Below are 19259 nucleotides of genomic sequence, written 5' to 3'. Positions count from 1 at the left end.
GTGGTAGAAATGGGTTGATGGTTATCTTAACTCCAAGGCTGATAACATCCAAGGATTTTAGTGGTTTGAGCCCTTCTCTGCAGACTCTGATTTTGGATGACTCTGAAGAGAGAAAGAGACAGAGAAAGCAAGAATGGGAGTGTTACCACATTCGGAAATAGAGACCAGCTCTGTATAGCTCTGCCCCAGTGGGTTCTAACTCTAGTGGGTTTATTGATATTAAAAGACTAGAGATGGGGACCAAGTATTTGAAATAAAAATGGGCAGCCTAAACTTCATTAGTCCTCTTTTCCAAAGAGCATCACTCCTGTCAGTGCGAGATCAGAAGGTGAATGGGCAGAGTGAATAGCATCACGCTGAGCTGGACGCCTTGTTCCTGAGGGCAGGATTGGGGCAGTGGGTGCAACTGCCGCTGAAAGCCAGTATTTTCCTCCTCATGCTATCGTGATTCTCAGGCTCAGCAGTCCTGCTGCCCATAAGGTACTTTCACAAGTTTTAGTAGTTGTTTGCCAGGAACATAAAACACGGCAAGTCCGGGTGGCCTTCTGAGGGGGGATGGGAGCAGTGGCTCCACGCGGGGACAAACCGGACCGGGAGCAGCACTTCCTCCCAGCGCGAGAGCCGCCCTCTCAGCCCGCCTGCGAGTCGGACCTGAGCCAGCAGACCTAGCTAATGGGCGCTGGACCTCGCCCCTTTTCATTTCTAATTTGTGCAAAGAGGCCCTATTGATACCCATTCTCCCTCGTGTGACTCAAGGGCCATTTCTAGGACAGGATTCTAAGTTAGATACCAAGCAGGCACCATTCACCTCCACAAATAGTTGCTCACAGTTGTGTATCGACCTTAGCACTGTGACGGGAGGGCCTCTTCTGACTTTTACAAAATGTAGCTGATAGACTCGTTCATCCGAAGCCTCCTCCAGGCACGAGCACCATTGAGCCCGCAGGTGGCTCCCTTTGACGAAGAGGAATGGTGTTTACCTAATAAAGAGCCTCACCATCACCCCCCGTCAATTTTCTGTTTAGAGAAAAGGCTTCCGCTTCGAGTCGTCCCCGTTTTCATGTCCACTTGTTTCCATGCGTAGAGCACAATGAGTTACAGCAGAAATTGGAAAAGAAAGAGCGAGAATGTGATGCCAAGACCCAGGAGAAGGAAGAGATGATGCAGACCTTAAACAAAATGAAAGAGAAACTTGAAAAGGAGACTACCGAGCACAAGCAAGTGAAGCAGCAGGTGGCGGACCTCACGGCCCAGCTCCATGAGCTCAGCAGGGTGAGGCGCGGGCTGGGCTGCGGGGCCTCACTCATCCTGGAGCCCCTGTCCTTAAGGTGGCGTCTGAGTTGGGGATAAAGCCTGGACCTTCTCCTGGTCCATCACAGCAGATCGTGCACGTTAGGCAGCAGAGGTGGTTGGGGGTGTCTGTTCTCCAATACAGATCCGCTCCCAAGAGCACGGCAGTCACATCAGCTTTTTAAAATGAAAACCAAACTGTAGGATGGGACCTACATGTGAGCCCTTTGCACACAAGCACCAGGGTGCCTCATACAAGGGGCTGGCCCGGGAGAGCCCAGGCAGGCCCTGAGAAGTCTGTTCACCCCACTGCCCCTTTGTACCCACATTCTCAGATGTGTGAATTTCTCTATGATACACATTGTAGGCAACATTTCAGACTCTCAAAATCATCCAATGAATTTACTTCTTCCCTTTATCTTCCTTTTTCTCCTTTTTGTTTTTCAGAGGGCCGTCTGCGCTTCAGTCCCAGGGGGAGCCTCGCCTGGAGCCCCTGGGGGTCCCTTTCCTTCCTCTGTGCCAGGGTCCCTCCTCCCTCCCCCACCCCCACCTCTGCCAGGCGGGGTGCCTCCTCCTCCCCCTCCTCCCCTCCCGCCAGGCGGCCCCCCTCCTCCCCCGGGGCCTCCTCCCTTGGGGGGAGTCATGCCACCTCCTGGTGCTCCTTTGGGTCTGGCACTCAAGAAGAAGAATATTCCTCAGCCCACAAATGCCCTGAAGTCCTTCAACTGGTCTAAGCTGCCTGAGGTAAGTCACCGGTTCCAGTGTCCCCTGTAGTGGATAGCATTTGCAGCCCACTGTGTCATCACTGACTGGGAAACCGTGCTGTCTATCCAGTGATTGCTTTTTCTGGTATGTACTCGGGTTCTCACTAGCTCCGATACTGAAGTGATAAAGCTTCTGAAATAAATGGCATGTTATTTGAAGCCAGCTCATTCTGAGCATCTGGTGGAGTGAAGAATTCGGGATAGCAGCACTATTTAAAAAACAACTACGTCTGTTCTTTTTGTGTCTAACTATAAACCCCAGCACTTATTAACTTGATGTTTGCAGAACAAACTGGAAGGAACAGTATGGACTGAAATTGATGATACAAAAGTCTTCAAAATTCTAGATCTTGAAGACCTGGAAAGAACTTTCTCTGCTTACCAGAGACAGCAGGTAATAGCAGTGCCCTCCAGGCGCTAAAATAATTAAGAAATCCTGTTCTTGTGTGTGACCCCCGCACCATCTGCTACAGCCGGGACATGATATGCATCTTCATTCTAGGCTGTTTGTTCTGCCCTGTGTGCTCCTGCAAATAGCATCGCATGTGTGTCTGCATGTGTGTCTAGGTGCGTGTCAGTGTGTGTGCATGTGTGTGTATGTGTTGAAAGTATATGAGCCCTTGTTAGGGAGCGTCATGCCCTGCTGTGTGTCTGTGACCTTGTCTCCGTTGGTAGGAGTTCTCTATCTTATTGTCACTTGTGCTTTGTCAGAGGGGTCACCAGGTGAAAATTTGAGTAGGAGACTTACCTAACTTGTAGTGTCACCTCACAGTGTGTGTTTCTGAAGCTATTTTAGTTATATCTGACCATATATATGTATACGTATATCAATCAAATGGTTTTTATCAGAAGTGTACTCCTTTTTGAGATAGATGGAACCTTTAGAAGAGTGGAGGTCGGCAAATGATTATAATTTGGCATCTAGATAGGACCCGGGGAGAAGTTCTGACTCTGGGTCATGAGCGTGAAGGCTCAGAAGTGGGACTGTGAAGTGTGGGGATGGCACTGGGTCGAGCAGGACCCAAGGAGCTTCTGAAAAGTGAGCAGAGTTTTCATGGTAGTAGTGAGAACGTGCAGTCTGGTGCTGGCCGATGTGGCTGAGTGGCCCCAGTCCTGTCCGCGTGGTACCTCTGACTCCTCGAGGGGGCATCTCTTGAGTTCACAGCAAGGTGACTCGGTACACAGAGTCTCTGAAGAAGGTAAAGGTGGAGTGGGGTCCCTAATAGTCAGTTGGAGATATGGGAAGGGAACAAGGGAGTCCCAGAGTGTAAGGAGAAAGGTTCTATGGCTGAGCGAGGGAGAGAAACGATGAGGAGAGAAGGGTGCATCTTAAAACAGGAACAGGCAGATGCCAGGCATCTGTCCAGGGGCTCTCCTCGGGCTTTGCTGGGGGGTCCTTAACTCCCGCGTGAATCATGCCCAGGGTGGAGCATCCTCAGCCAGGCCACAAACTTCCTAGTCAGCTTAGGCTTGGCCTGGTTCCCAAGAAAGAGTGTCTCAGAACAGAACTGCCAAGCACCAAGGGAGAGGATGGACTGAGGCTAGGGAGAAACAAGAGCTGAGGGTTTTCATTTTCAGAATGGCCTTTGATGCAACTGAAATTGAAAAGAAAAAGCAGTATGTCCCTTAGCCAGAATATTTTCACTTAAGTGAGGGAACGCTTCTCTGCAGTGCCCTTTGTGCAGTTTTTATAAAGTACAAATACTGCGGGTGGTGCCTGCTATGGCACTGTGGCTCTAAAAGAGGAGCCCTCAGCTGAGCACCACCCGCCAAAAAAAGTTTGAAGGCAAACTTGTGCAATGTTCTACACACCACATAAAGGAAGATAAAGAAAAAGAAGATAAGACATTGTCCAGTTGAAAGCAAGACACTTTATCTTTCAAAGGATAAACAAAGGATGTGTTAGAGCTCTTATACGACAGGTGTTCAGACCAGCCTTTTTTCCTGCATAGTCACAACAGGTCTCCTCTCTCTCTCTGCTGTCCCAGGAAGCTTTCTTCTGGGCCTTGATACAAAGTAGGACATTTTAGCCAATTTCCTGGTAGATTCAAATAATCTTTTGGCCTCATGACACTTCCCATTGATTTCCTACTTCAGTTTCAGTCACTAATACTGGTCCATTCTGGTTGCCTAAGATGAAGGTTTGGGAACTTAGACAAGTAAATAAAAGGAAGGGAAAACAGCAGTTATTCCAAATGATGCTATTCAAGTCTGAGCTTGTGGGTTGCATTTATTATGAAGGCAGGTGGTTGAAAGACCCAAGTTTCCAAGACTCGTAATTAACTGGCTTTCAGCAGAAGGTGCAGAAGGATGCTGCCAAAATGCTCTGGGACAAATAGGTGGACGGTTCTCAAGAGCTCTGGGAGACAGGGTTGCAGAAAGCCTAGTGATTGGGTAACTGTCTCCTAGCAACCGGTTGCTGTTTAAGTAATCAGTAGTCATGCCAGTCAGGATAGACCAGAACACGTTTCGGTGTCCTTAACACTAAGTAGTAGACTGGTAAGTGACTCATTTGTGACATTTCCAATAATACTTCCCGGAGAAGAATTTCAACACACCTCCTCAGCTTGTTTCAAGTATGTTTCCCCTCTTGGTGTGAGCGTGTGAGATGAGAATTTTTAAACCATAAGTGTGTTTCCCCAATGAAGGTAATTTGAGCCATTCCATTGAATTTACTGAATGCTGAGAGACAGAAAATCAAAAGAGGAAGACATTCTAGTAGGAATATGTAGGACAGAGTAAAGGAAAGGGGGTGCCTGCTTGTCATTGAGTGTCCCCTAGTCTTGTAACTAATGGCGAAGTCAAAGACCTATGCGTTTTCATTTTAGTCTTGGCAAGGACTGTTTAATTATTGTCACACTTGAACTGCTCTCTTTTCTACTCTCAAATGAATACTGGGAACCTTTTTTTCCCCTATAATATCTCCTCTTTCTTCCCTCCAGAGTTATAAAACCCTGGTCAACCTCAAGTTTCAGATTAGTGTAATTTAAGTGAACACTGATTAGTGACATAGGAGAGATTTTATATAAATAAATGTACGTACACGAGATGTGCCCTGTTGATATGAGGAATACTGAATCATTAAAACCAGAACAGATATTTATACCATCTGCTTGGTATATGAAGTACTAAAGGATACAAATGTATTGAACTATTGCACAGGTCTACCCTGCAACTTACAGTGTAAAAGCAGAGATGAGGAAAATCTGCGAACTACCATAATATAGACTAAAAGATGATAATATTAAGTATCCATTACATTTTGGGGGCTGAGTATGATGCACACAGTTCCCAATCTCATCAGCTTTAAAACTGTGCTCTCCAGGAACTCTTACACTTATTTGTTCATTTAATCCTCACACCAACAGTTTGAGGTGAGTATTTATCTTATGTCACAGATAATAAAAATACGGCTCAGTGTGTATTCAGTATCCAGACAGGTACATAAGAGCCATAATTCTCAGTTTCACTTTGTTCTTACACTGTGGTTTTATTCAGTATGAAGGTTAGGCTTTGTCAAGGATTTTCTTTAACACCGGTTTTAAGAACAAGACCGTTTCTATTCAGGAATTTTTTTTCCAGCATGGATATCAAAGGTGTGCAGAGCTGATTATATAAGCTTATGTGCCACATGATATGGAATTTAATAGCTTGCAGTTACTCCCCTGCTCACATTCCAGAAGTTCATTTGCAAGTCAATTTCTTGCATCTCAGAACCTTTTTCTCCTTGAAACTATGTGATTTCCAGGCCAGCCACAAAAGACTTATTTTGATACATAAGGTAGCATGTTGCATAATAGTACTATTTCAGATACAATTAAACAATACACATCTTCATTGTGTGGGAAATTTTCATCCTGAAATATTATAAATTCATTCTCCCTATCCATGCAGCTGGACAGAGGGAAAATGAACCAAAGGTACTACATTTACCTAAATGGAGTCATAGCTCTGTAGCAACAAATGAACAACTGACTTTCTCTGTTCCTCTTCCCTGCTCTTTGCCTGGGACACTCCTCCTTTACAGGTCCTATCATCCGCACATAGGATATAACATTTCAAAGCATCTCTGCTCTGACTTAGGGAACAAAGGACCTTACTGTCTCAGACTCTCCTGCTAACATGTAATATACAAGTCATTCTTGGGGTCCCCTTTGGCACATTCAGTGTTATTTTCTGACTTTTTATAAATGGTCAAAGAATTTTCCTGTTTCACTCTTTTTATGTTTTTCATTATTCTGTATGTCTAGTTTTCATGGTGAAAAGTTGTGTGATTTAGGATACTGATTTTAATAAGATTGGTCCTTAGCCATGGCACATGTAGGCAGAAGAGAAAATTATAAATGGCTGTTTTTCTTAGGACCAAAATATAAGGTAGAGGTTCTATAACTGGACTACATGGTAAGAGCTCACCCAATGCAGGGTTTTATATAAATATTAGTGTATGTATTTTTCTGGAGAGGGATCTCCAGCTTTTATCAGATTTGCAAAGGGATCTCAACCCCAAAAAGGTTAAGAACCATCATGTAAAGGTTATTATTATCTATGAAATGTTGAGTCATTTTTTCATGGTGGAACCCTATCTATAGGAATCTATCAGCACTGCCTCCTGAAAACACAAGCCTCAACTTCCTATTTATTTTCCAAACCCTAAGCCCCACACCAAAAATCATCTGGAAAAATCAGACATTCTGTTAGGTGGAGCCGAATGTAGACAGTTCTGTCATGTTTGGCCCAAGTCAATTAGTGAATAATTTAAAGTTTCAAAAAGAATGTTGACTTACTTGAAATAGGCCTGGAAGCATCATTATTTTTTTAACATTCCCCATCTAATAAGCTTTGTGATTTTAAAATGTGATGATTAAGAGGAATCTTCAACCTCCAATTAGCCGAACTCTCCCATGGCATTCCACATCCTCACCTCTCAAAAGATAAGATACATTACTTAGTTCTTAACTGTTACACTTAATGCTGCTGCTCCTTACAAATGGGAGATTTTGACCAGCTGTTCTTCAACTCAACTGAAAATCAGAGCAATAGGAGAAAAAATGGACTTGATCATCAGCTTGAAAGATAAAATAACTGTAATGTATGAGAGTTGCTAAGTACTGAGCTCATAAAAATACATGACAGGTACTGTACAGAATGCCTTGCACGCATTATCACATTTAATCCTCACAATAATAATCCAGTTGTTTGCTTCACTTTACAGATAGTGAAACTGAGTCCCAAGTCACATCCCTGGCTAATGTTAGTTGCCTGATTCTGTAGCGCACTACAGTTGAGGTCAAAACTCTTCACTTCCTGACGGTGGGAACTTAGGGAGAAGGAGTTGCCAGAGACCTTCGTACAAGTTTCTGCTTTGAAGCCCAGACAGGCAGAGCAAGGTCTAAATTCAACTTGCAACTTGTCTCTTTAAGAGAGAAAAGTAGGGTAAGATGATCTCATGGAGTTCACTTCACCAGTTTTTTCTGCCCTTGAAAAGGAGAGACTGCTTTTCCAGGGAAAGGGTCCTAAGGAGTTGCGGGGTAGGAAACTTGACAGTCACAACCGGGACATAAGAAAACTGTGACATCAGAGAAGAAGAAAGTTTTCTTGTGGTTATCAACTTATTTTTTAAATGCCATTCCAGAAAAGTAATCCCTCCTTGTATGGGTGGAGCGAGGGGAGGACACATTTTGTTTCCCACTCGAAGAATGATGTGAAACAGCTCATCTGTGTAAAATTGGCCTTGGCAGTGCTGCCGGGACCAGCGGGGCCGGAAGGAATCTGCTGAGTAAATGCTGGTGGTGCATGTCGTTGGCCTGAAAGCTGGGGTGTGTTTTGCACACCGAAGCTTTATTCATTCCATCATGGCAAAAATATGCAAAGCCGTAACTTTCTCATAACGTGGCAATTACTTCTTCCTCTTTCCCTTCTTCACTCCGAGTCTTTTCTATGAACTGTTTCAAACAGAGGCTGTTGGCCTTGTACGCATGAACAGCCCCGAGGCAGTTGGGACGGGACCATGAATGGCTGACCGCACAGCACATGAATCATGCATTGTCTCTTAATTGCGCGTTCTGTCTGTTTCCTCATACCTACCCGCCAGCACCCACAGGCACTGTTTGGACTCTCGAGGGACACTGGGGGTTAGTATCACTGACCTATATTGTTGAACTTGTCCTTTGTCTTCTCTTAATTCTTCCTCGTAGCACGAGAAGACAGGAGATTGTTCCATCCCCTCTCCACCCCAAAAAAGTATATTTTGCTGATAGTACATGACGGTGGGAGTAGTCTCCTCACGTTGATGGAACTGATATTTTCCTGCTTCAAGTGAGACTCGTCATGTTGAGTAAATGGAGCCGTTCAAACAGGATTTGTCCCTTCCCCACCTTGAGTCTTTTGGGATGTGTTTTAAGTCCTTTATTTTCTGAATTTGATTTTCCACCATTGAAAATTGTGTACAGCACATGCTGTCTTCTCTTTCTACCCTGAATGCTTAGTGTACCTTCAGCCAGACTCACTCATCTCCCCATCAAGTCTCACCGCTGCTCCCAGGGGCATAAGTCATCCCTTACCCACTGTCACTGATTTCCACGACCTTCTCACTTTGCTGTGATTTCTGAACTGCATGTATCTGATTTGCCTTTTCCATGCCTCTGCCATGGCTGTAGGATTTCTTTGTGAGCAGTAACTCCAAACAGGTAAGTAAGCTAATCCCCAACCCTTGCTTAATATAACTCCTGGGCTTACTGTAAGCTTGAAATGTCCTGGTTTCCCCGTTTTTCTCCTGATAGTGTAATGCAGTGTGCCAAGTTAATTCCACGTCGGGTTTCAGCACTTAACTGAGTGTGTAGAAGTATGCCTGAAATCTCAGCTTGACAAGAAACAAAGTTTGGTCACATGGTGCCTCTTATTCTAAACTCCATATTTCCTTTATTTTCTAAACTGCTATACAATTCCAGACCTCTTTGGTTTCCTTACATTTTTAAAATGCCACGATCTACTTTTTAAATTGATCCTGACCTCTAATAAAATCAAACTTGCTAGGTATCAAGTCGGTTTGTGTTTTCACCCCGATGCCCAGTTTACTCAAATAGTATTTTATGTATAGTTGTTTTATGCCTCTTCCGCCATAACAAATGAGTGGCCATCGTTGCTTAGGGCTCTGTACAGCAGCAGGGTATGCAAATAGTGTGTACCATCCGGGCTTGGGAGCTTCCTGTTGCACGTGAAGACGTTCGGGAGGTTTTATTGTTTAGCTTTCTGAGTGTTCAGGATGCAAATGGTTCCGGGGTGGAAGGGCCCCGCCAATGTCTGGACCGGCAGTGGCAAGCCTCAGCTGAGCTTGATTCATAGTGACAGTCCTTCTGTCTGCTCTCCATCAGGACTTGGGAGACAAAAGGAGGGCACCACTCCTTTTGATAATTTATGCATCTTCAACTTAGAAGCACTTTGTCCTTCCAAATAATGCTCTTTCAAATGTGGGTGGTCAGCTTTTCTTGTTCTTTTCCTTTGTCAACTAGATTTTCGCCTTTGTTTCAATTCCGCCACCTCCTGACACTCCACTACTATCTCGGCTTTGCGTGCGTGCGTGCGTGCGTGCGTGCGTGCGTGTGTGTGTGTGTGTGTGAACAGCGACTATAAAGGACAAGTGTGGGTCTGAAGTCGAAATGTCCCTGTTTGACTTTGATGGATTTCTTTCATGCTCTTTATAGAAAGAAGCAGATGCCATCGATGACACCCTGGGCTCCAAACTTAAAGTCAGAGAGCTTTCGGTGATTGATGGTCGGAGAGCTCAGAATTGCAACATCCTTCTATCGAGGTATTGTTGATGTTGTCTAAACATTCCTGGGAGGACCACCTTTTCTGTCTTGTGCCTCCAAACCACATGTTTGGATTTGCTCTTTTAGCTGGACTCTGCTCAGGGTCAGTTCTCCGGATTTTCTTCTGTCCGACGTCAGGAGGACTGTTGATGCTGAGTGTCCCTCGTGAAATGTGTCAGAGCTGGATGCCTGCTGTTTGGGGGTTTAATTTCCACAGCGAGGGGAGGACACATTTTGTTTCCCACTCGAAGAATGTCAATGTAAAAAAGCAGACCATGTCAAATCAGTGTTCTCCCAGAGGGCCTGTAAGATGGACTTCACTGTGATTTATACTGCTCTCTGCTTTAGAGATAATTGGACCGTTGAGTGACACTGTCACAGAATCAGCACCCACGATGAAGGCTCCTTGTTTTATCTTGCTCTCTAACGTCCCCTTTTTATACTCCCAGATGATGTGATTTCACACTCTTTTTTTGAACATTTTTATGAATCAAAAGATATGTAAATCTCAAACCTCAGTGAAATGCTAATGTAGACAATTCAGCCCTGTCCAGAAGTCTTTCTCATAATTAGTGAGCCATCATGGTCTTGGAGCTTGAAAAGAAGAAAGGAAATTAGGGAGCCTGGAATCTGATTGTAGCTTCAGGCGATGTGTCAGATCACCCTGGGCATTTCAATTAGCTTTTCTGAATCTAGTTTGTTCTTTAATCCAAAAGGGACTTTCACATTAGGCAGAGATAACCTGAGGCTGATGAGGTGAAGGAAAAGGTAAAGGATCCTGAACATTGGGGCATTAAGTGTGAGTCATGTTGGTTACATTTGGTAAAGAATGTTGTATGTATGGAGGCTGGTGTAAGGTGACGTGTCTTTCAGGGAGGGAAAGACGGAAAGCAGTAGTTCTTATTTTTCACGTGGTCTTAGAATGAGTTTCTTTTAATGCAAAGCACTGCTGCTTGGTTTGCAACATGGAAGCTTGATTAATAGCCAGACATACATTACTTTAGGGAGCAAATGTTTCTGTTAGTGAAAGAGAAATTGAAGCTTAGTGAGATCCCTGAATTTTAATGCAACCAGTAAGGTAATGTGAACCATCCTGTTAGCATTTCATTCATTTCTGCCTCTTGCTGGAAGCTGTGTCAGGGGCCAGGCCCTGTGTTTATCCCCACTTCTGCTCCCTGCAAGATACTCAGGAAGACACCATTAAAAATAGTTTTGAAGATCTACTTGTTTTTCTTCTGTAGTCTATTCAATGTGTTTTGTTACAATTTCTTTTTACAAATAACATTCTTACTTAATAGCAAAATAAGATGAAAATTAGGAGGAAATCTTTTTTTTCTAAACCTTAGAATTTCCCCCTGTATTTTATGCTTATCCAGTCCAGAGGAGCCCTTTAAAACAACTAGGCAAAGGGAGCTATCTCTCTGAATTTCTATAGCATTTAAGTGCTCATAGGAGCAAAAACTGTGACCCAGTTCCTCACAGACAAATTATTCTCAGTACGAGATGCCACTGAGGGTAGTGACACTAGCTATAGATCGGGTTACAGCTATTCCTGGCAAACGTCCCATCTCATTATTGGAGGAATTGTTTCGTATTTGTGGTATGTAATTCCCTTGTTGCATCAAAAGTGTCAGAGGCTTAGAATTTGAATGTGTCTAAATGCTCTAGAGTTTGCCTTGCACCTGTTAAACTGTCTATTAATATCCCATTTAATGAATAAGCATTATTACAGTGAGCATCCTTTTCAGATGTATTATGCATAACAAAGTGATCTGGAGTCTCAGCTGACCTGATGGTAAGTGGGCCTCGCTGATCAGGTTCTAAAACCTTCTCTCCCGCAGAGGATTCCATCCCACGTGCTTTTTTGCTCAGTGGTCGGTAGTTTTATTCTCGCGTCAGGAAAGCGCAGGGCTGAAAGGTAAAAGAAATTAAGCAGATTTAATTTGTTATTAAGTTCTTTAGCCAGGCAGCCGTCTGCCTTGCTTTCACTGTCCTCTTTTCGTTGGCAGTGCATCACCGCACAAAAGCAGCGAGGGGCTTGAAGGAGGGAGATATGAAAGTGTGCTTTGACGTGTCTTTCTCAGAACGTTGTCACTTTGGACCGTGTATTTGCCTGGCACTGTGCTGGGTGCCGTAGGACGTCCCCGGACTTAAGATAGCCCTGCTGCGTTTGGAAGCACATGGCTAATTGGAGAAAAACAATGTCACCAGCGAGATAACTTGTGAACAGTTCAGGCCTCAGACTGGTCTGGCTGGAAGAGCCAGGGAGCCCAGCCACGTGAGAGGGGGCAGCAGCAGGGTTTCCCTGAGAAAGTGGGCCTCGAAGGGCGTTAACAGTTAAGTGGGCAGTAGGGGAGGGGGGAAGCGCCCAGGAGGCACTGAGGGGTACAGGCAGAGCTAGAAAGAGAGCCCTGCCACTGCAGCAGACGACTGTCACCTGGACTAAATGAGACCAGGCAGGAGGGCCTGAGATCCAGGCCTGGGGCCTCTCAAGGGCCCGCATCAGCCAGGGGTCAGTCTATAGAATAGAGGTAATGCGAGTGTTAGCCTCACCGTGGGCTTGTCAGAGTGACACCCAGCGCGTGTGAAGCACTGACAGGGTGACTGCCTGTGGCGGCTGCTCCGTTAGTGGCCCGTCTGTGTCCCCATGGGATCTGGAGTTGGTGCAGCTTGTTCGAGGAGCACACTGTCGCCAGAAGGTTTTCAGTTTGATCTCTCACCGGTTGGCAGGATAGGTGGGAAGGGGTGGAGAGCTGGAGGCCCGGGCAGCCGTCAGACAGGAGGCTCTTTCTGTCTCCCAGCTAAGACCTGATGAGGGACGGAGACGAAACTGTTGCTCAGTTTGAGACTGATTTTTGTCCATGGGGACAATGAGGAGTGTTTCCAAGTTGATGTTAAGATCTCCTACTTTACACTTACTATCTTTCTTCTTTTCTGCTTATTTAATTCCCAAACACTGGCGACCCTCTCGTTTCTTATCTTGCTGACAAGGAATTTAATTACCAGCAGTGCAGTCGTTACAGATCCCACCACCTTGAAAGCCCGGGGCGTGTCCGTGGGCAGGACTGTCACTGGCACACGTCTGCGGTGTGTGGTTGTCTTTGAATACTCTTCCTCACTCCCACATGCAAGTCCATGGACTCTTGGGGTCAGGCCTCGCCGAGAAGGTGGCCGGAAGTAAAGCCCTTCTCATCCCAGGGGCCCAGCAGGGCGGCATGTGCAGGCCCTTTCCCTGTGCTCACAGTGTGAGCAGCCCAGGCCACTCAGCTCCTGGGAAGTCTGTCTGGGAAGTGTGAGGCTCCAGGCCACCAAGGACCCTGCCTCTCACAGACTTGAGAAGTGAGTGGAATGGACTCGATTCACCTGAAAATGAGAACCCACCCCTAGGGCCCCCACAGAGTAAGCAAGAACTACAACTTCTCTGCTGTGTGTATGTAGGCGACAGGCAGCAATTGAAAATGCACTCTGCTTTATTCCCTTAAAATAGAACTCTCCCTTCCAGAAAGAAAGAAAGAACGAACAAAACTTGGAAGCTGGTTCATATTGCAAAATGAACCCACCTAAAGTATACTTTTATGAAGTGTCCTGCCATTCTTTTTTCCAGATGCTCACTTAACATGACAGCTGGAGTGTCGTAAACCACAAAAAGCTACTTTAAAGGAGAGTGATTTGGCTTAAGTCCACTGAAGCAGAGCTAAGGCTGATCTAGCCATCCATCCTTAACTTAGTTTAATTACGCCTGGATGTTCCAATTCTCTTGGCAGATTTTTGAAATACTTGAGTAGAGCAAGGTGGAGTTAAATACTGTTTTAAAATGGCCGGTTTGCTTCCTGCCTCGCAAAGAAAGTCAAAGTGGGTGCCTCACAAGTTGCCACCCTTCAGCACACCAGAACACTGCCAAGCTTTAAAAGCAATTAAAAAGTTAGAACTGGTAGGGTCCTTAAATTAGAGATTAGCGACTCATTCTGTGGATGACAGACGATACTAAGAACTCTTTGGCAACCTATGGAACCATCCTGGAGGGCCAGGTGCCCGTCTCCTCTTTCCCCAAAGGCACAGCTTCTTTGTCTGCTGCCACAGGCCACGTGCAAGGCAGGATGTTGACAGGTAGATTTTCTTAAGTACTGGCCATTAAAGTCTCGGGTCTCTCTGCGGGCCACATTTAGAGCAACCAAAATTGTTATGAATTAGTGGTAGTGTTTAGTCCAGACAGCCTCTGGGGGTTGAGGAGTATAAATATATACAACTTCAAAAGCAAGAAGCTCTGCGCTCCATATGGGGAGCTAACGAAATGCAAATCTGATACTTCAACCATTGTTCTCACTCTGATGCTCGACCCCCTTTCTCTTAAATGCAAAACAGAAGGACTCAGCAGAACTGCACCATAAGGTGGTTTCTCCAACTCGGTGTGAAAGAGACACAGAGCTAGTCTTTTTCTTTCCATTTTTTTTTTAAATAAGAGGAGGCTTTCCCGTGATGACTATAGTGGTTTCCACAGCCAGTTGGTTTTCATTAGTGGCAGCGTCAACCTTCCCTAATGGCCCCTTTCTTGCATGGTCGCACCGGGGTGTTTGCCCTCACTTGACTCAAGAGCATTTAGTGTCCTGGAATCTCGGGCTCCCCAGGGCCCGTATGGTAAAGACCCTGATGCTGGGACACAGTTTTCCCTCTGTCTTATGTTTCACCCATGCCATCTTGGCTAAATTGTTCCATTTAAGTTTAGGGGTTTTCCATCAGGATGTTCTAGTGAACATGTTTGTGGGAAATGACTGTCCCCAGGATGACTAAAACAATCTGGAGAAGTCTGCCCAGGTCCAGAGGTGCTGTCCGCAGTCCAGGAGTTACGATGGTGCTGCAGTTTGGACTAGGGAGTAGAATGGGTCTTATTTTAGAACATGGACAATTTGGCTTGCCGCCTACATGCTATATGTGAATTTGAAAGCATGAAATAGAAGACAATGGTGTTCATACCATAGGGTTCCCAAATTTGTTCCTTCCCCGTCTGACTTACTGGCACATGAAACAACATTCAGTTTCAATGACAGGATGGATGATCGTCAAAATCTAGAGAAAAGGACAAGCCAGACGTGTCCAAGGTGGGCTGTGCCTCGTCCAGCCCCACTCCCTGGTCCTCCCCTCCTTCGTGGGCTTTGTGGCCACCCTGCACTCATCCAGCTGCCTCATTTGTTAGGGGGAGCACTGGTGACCATATGTGCCTCGTGTACCCTTGTGTGGAGTGTTCCAGCTTATTTGATTCTCCCAAATACGGACCACCTTTAAAATAAGCACCATGTCTGCTAAGTCATTTTTAATACTCCCAGGCGTAACAAGTCCTATGGGCAGAGAGGAAACTGGCAAAATAACGGGTGTGAGAGCACTTGGGGAAGGTTCATGATAACCCTACTAAGCACTGTTGAATGATCGAATAGCTGCACATGAATATTAATGTTACGTGACTACTGTGGCTTTTTTCTTCCTGGTGTGGAAGAGTCTGCCTGATAGGCTGCACATGCAGTTTACTGAGCCTGTTTTATGGTCAGACACTGTGCTAAACACTTGCATGTACTATTTCACATTGTACACACACAAATCCTTCTTATTACGTAGTTTATTTTTATTATTTCTTATTTTATAGATGAAGAAACTGAGGCTGAAGACAAATTTTTCCCAAAATCACACTGACCAGGAAGCATCAGAGCCAGGATGTGGGCCTGGCCTGTCTGATGCCAAAGCCCCTTCCTTCAGATGTTACATGTGAAGGCTGTGTGTCTTGCTCTATATTTGTGTGTTTCTGTCTTTATACCCAGTCCTGAATGTGATTCTTCTTGAAGATCATAAACTAGAAGGACAGATCAAATAATGTTACTATCACAGACTAGTAGTAGATTATAAGGAAGTAAGATTTTTCAAATAAGTCCAGGTCGAATGCTTACAAGTGGAACAAAAGAATGACCCTATTGTTACAGCTAATAATCTGATTAAGATTTTTTTTTGCCCTGGTTAAGACTTTTGGTTGTACCCGATAAAAATGTATTTTTACGGGTATGTTTTAATTTCAGCTCTTTTCACAGAACACTTTGTTGTCCTGACATGATCAAGACACAGATCCTTAACATGTATTAGCGCATCATAAATTAATGGTAGACAGAAAACCAGAAGGCAGATTTGTGGTTTTGCTTAAGTCCTTCCCTTTGGAATATTAACTGGATAAGCAGTATTTGTAGAAAGAATTTGGGATTAGCCATCAGAAGTCTTGGGGGTGTGTTAGATACTGTCACTTTGTATGACCTTGGGCAAATCACTTACCCATTCTGGGCCTCAGTTTCTCCCTCTATTAAAAAAAGAAAAATCATCACGGTTATCTTGAATCCCAAAGGAAATAATATATATGAAAAATTTTCAGCTATACATTTTATTTTGTGTATCAGCTATTCAGTTTTTTAAAACAATAACACAGATCCTGCTAACCTTCTCAAAATCCGTTTTTAATAAGAGAGCAAACTCTATAAACACTCATGACATACTAATCAAGTTACGAACTTGGTTCTACTCTTCCACCTGCAACTCGTGGACACTGTATATTAAAGAAAACAGCTGTGTGGGGGTGTTTTCCCGATCTCTCATCTTCCAGTCTCTTGCTTAAGGGAATGAGTTAGTAGAACATAACAGCTTTGTTCTCTGTGTCAGCAGAGCATTACAAAGCCCTGAAAGAATGTGAAAGCCATTTCAAAACACTATTTTTAGGTGCAACATTGTCAGGAAATAAGCTTTCACTGAGAGATTTTGAGAAAAACGGTACTTGAAGATCAGCATCTGGAGCAGCAAAATGAGTTTTCTGGTATTAAACTTCTAATAGTCAAGCCAATATTGTTAACAACAAATAAAATATTCTTTCTCCAGGCTGAAATTATCCAATGATGAAATCAAACGGGCGATTCTAACAATGGATGAGCAGGAGGATCTGCCCAAGGACATGTTGGAACAGGTGAGAAGCCAGACCTCTCAGGGCACAGGTGACACTGGACTCTGAGTAGGGAGGGGGTGCTGAGAAAGCCTGCTTGTTGCTGGGAGACTGTTCCCTCATCACTGAATTGAGGAGGTTGAACCAACAAGGTTCCACGCAGCTCTGTTAGAAGACGCTATAACTTGATTCTTTTCTCTTCTTGTTTCTCAAAATGATGGGTGAGAAGGATGGTCCCGAGTTTGTCAAATGCCTGGGACCCTCGATGCCAGAATCTGTTTCTCATTTTGCCATCAAGTTGTTAAGTCCTCAATACTAGTTTTAGTGGAAATGTCTGTTTAACCGGAATATTGAGAACCTCAGCACTGTGGGATCACAGACTGTTCTACATAAACTGATTCATTGCTTAATCCCTGATACAATTTCTGTCTTGGTCTTGGCTCACCATTCCCATAGCTGCAGAAGCCTCCGTTAAACCCCTAGCACTGTCATCTTTATCAGAATACTCGAATGTGTCATAAGGTGGGGTGTAGACTTCAGAGACTGGGTCTTGTCTCTCTAAGTTGCATGGCATTCTTCTCTTGTGTCCTAAATGGCAGTAAATTCAAATGCCAGGTCTAGTAAGCATGCGGTTGATTTATACACAATCAGTATACATCCTTGTCTGTGGTATTTGAAGAGAACTTGTGTTTTTCACGGCCAGGGTGCATGTCAGACGTGGCGACCTAGCCTCTCCTCACCAGTATTTCCATAACACGCTCAGTGCAGCTGCTGCAGCTGTGTTCTGTGTTGTCAGCAGCTTGGCTCAGTTATTTCCCCCAATGATACTGTTGTTGATATTATACTAGCAGACACCCCAGGGATAATTACCTATCTCTCAGTCTGGCTCTAAACTTTTCTGTGCTGTGTGGGGACAGTCTCTGAATGCTCTAAGACTCTTCTGTCTGCTGGTCTCATTGCCCTTGGGATGGAATCACATTTTGAGAGATTTTGGTCAAAAGGCCCCGTTTGTTCGAGCCAGGCCCACTGAAGGTCAGCAGTGAACACAGGTGATTGTGATTCCAGGCAGAACTTGAGCTGTCACATTAGGTGTGCTCAGCTCCCGGGAGCAGAGGAAAAGGACATTGATTGTGATTCCAGGCAGAACTTGAGCTGTCACCTTAGGTGTGCTCAGCTCCCGGGAGCAGAGGAAAAGGACATTTTGTATCGGTGACAGTGATCCTGTGAGGTGAGGCTGCTCCAGGCGGAGTGCCTGTGTGCGTTTTCCAGGGTTCTCACTGAATTCCCCAAAGGCCCCAGACACAAGTCAGGGAGGGGTGATGTGTGCGGTGTCACCCCACCACCATTGACCTGCCCCTCCCTGAAGCCTCTGCAGCTGCCGTCATCCTGGGTGAAAACCCGCACACTTGGCAGCAGAAAAACTTTTCACACTGTCCTTTTAAGGTTTGATTTCGTTCCCAAAATAGTTAATGACTATGTTTCCAAGTCTGTTGGGATGCTGTGTATATAAATAGTTTGAAAGTATTCCTAAACCTAAAATTCCTTTTTTTTGTTTGTTTTTGAGCATTTTGCAGCTCCTCTGCACACTCTTCCCTCCCTCTCGGGAGTATCAGTCAAAACCGAGCCCCACTGCCCTCCATCTCGCCCCGGCCCCCACTCGGCCCTGCACTCCAAATGCCCACATTAGAAGTTGCGTCACACACAGTGAAGGACTGAGCAGAAAGCTGCTTTAGTCCTTAGGTCCTCAGCCTCTGTTGACAAGGTTGTATGTTTAAAATTCCACAAGATCTGTTTACTGTGAAATTGCATCCAGCAAAATTCCTCGAGGGAAAGGATTTCAGAATCTTGCCAAAAGGGCTTGTTGTCCAGACGGAAGGTACTGCAGGTAGACACAAGGAAGACCATCAGTCCGCTGAAGCAGAACCTGGCCGAATGAGGGACTTCTGACCTGGTCTCCCCTGACAGTTCTGAAGCGGCTCACTCTCTTCCTCCTCATTGTACCCTCCTCCCTCTGCCTCCCTTGCTGTCACACAGCATCCTTTACTACCAGCTATGATCCGCATTTGAGCCACATCCATCCCCCTGCCTCCTGCTGCTTTCACCTGCCAAGATCAGATCTCAGGTCCGTACACTGCACCTTCTTGAAATGCACACCTTTCTCCTTATCTCCAGATGTTTCTCTAATGCTTCATTCCTCTCAAAACTGTCCCCACATGGTCCGTTACTCGACTCTGCCTTGGGAAGGCCTGAGCCTTGAGCCTGTGCCTCTCAATGTGGTCTTGTGAGTCATAAGAGAGATGGTGACTGTGTTACCCTGAACAGGAGCCTGTGGGCTCAGCTCAGCTGGGATAGGGAGTCAGGAGGGAGTGGTTCCTGAAATTAGAACTGAACTTCCTTGTGCAGGAGGTAAAAATGCAAACTGAGGGGAAAAAACAA

The 19259-nt window shown here is 45.0% G+C and overlaps 1 protein-coding gene across 3 annotated transcripts in view; it reads left to right on the top strand.

Annotated features, from left to right (window-relative positions):
• DAAM1 (dishevelled associated activator of morphogenesis 1) overlaps nucleotides 1-19259 on the top strand; it is a 155686-nt gene that overhangs the window by 120126 nt on the left and 16301 nt on the right. For all 3 annotated transcript variants that reach the window (XM_074365447.1, XM_010962221.3, XM_074365448.1), the window contains exons 13-17: nucleotides 1085-1272; nucleotides 1738-2034; nucleotides 2341-2448; nucleotides 9755-9861; nucleotides 16763-16847. In XM_074365447.1, the coding sequence (XP_074221548.1) occupies nucleotides 1085-1272; nucleotides 1738-2034; nucleotides 2341-2448; nucleotides 9755-9861; nucleotides 16763-16847 (785 nt within the window). The remainder of the gene's footprint in view (nucleotides 1-1084; nucleotides 1273-1737; nucleotides 2035-2340; nucleotides 2449-9754; nucleotides 9862-16762; nucleotides 16848-19259) is intronic.

Source organism: Camelus bactrianus, chromosome 6, assembly GCF_048773025.1.
Source record: "Camelus bactrianus isolate YW-2024 breed Bactrian camel chromosome 6, ASM4877302v1, whole genome shotgun sequence".
In the NCBI taxonomy this organism is placed as follows: domain Eukaryota; kingdom Metazoa; phylum Chordata; class Mammalia; order Artiodactyla; family Camelidae; genus Camelus; species Camelus bactrianus.
The sequence above is the reverse complement of the archived record's forward strand: the minus strand, read 5'-3'. Positions and strand labels throughout refer to the sequence as shown.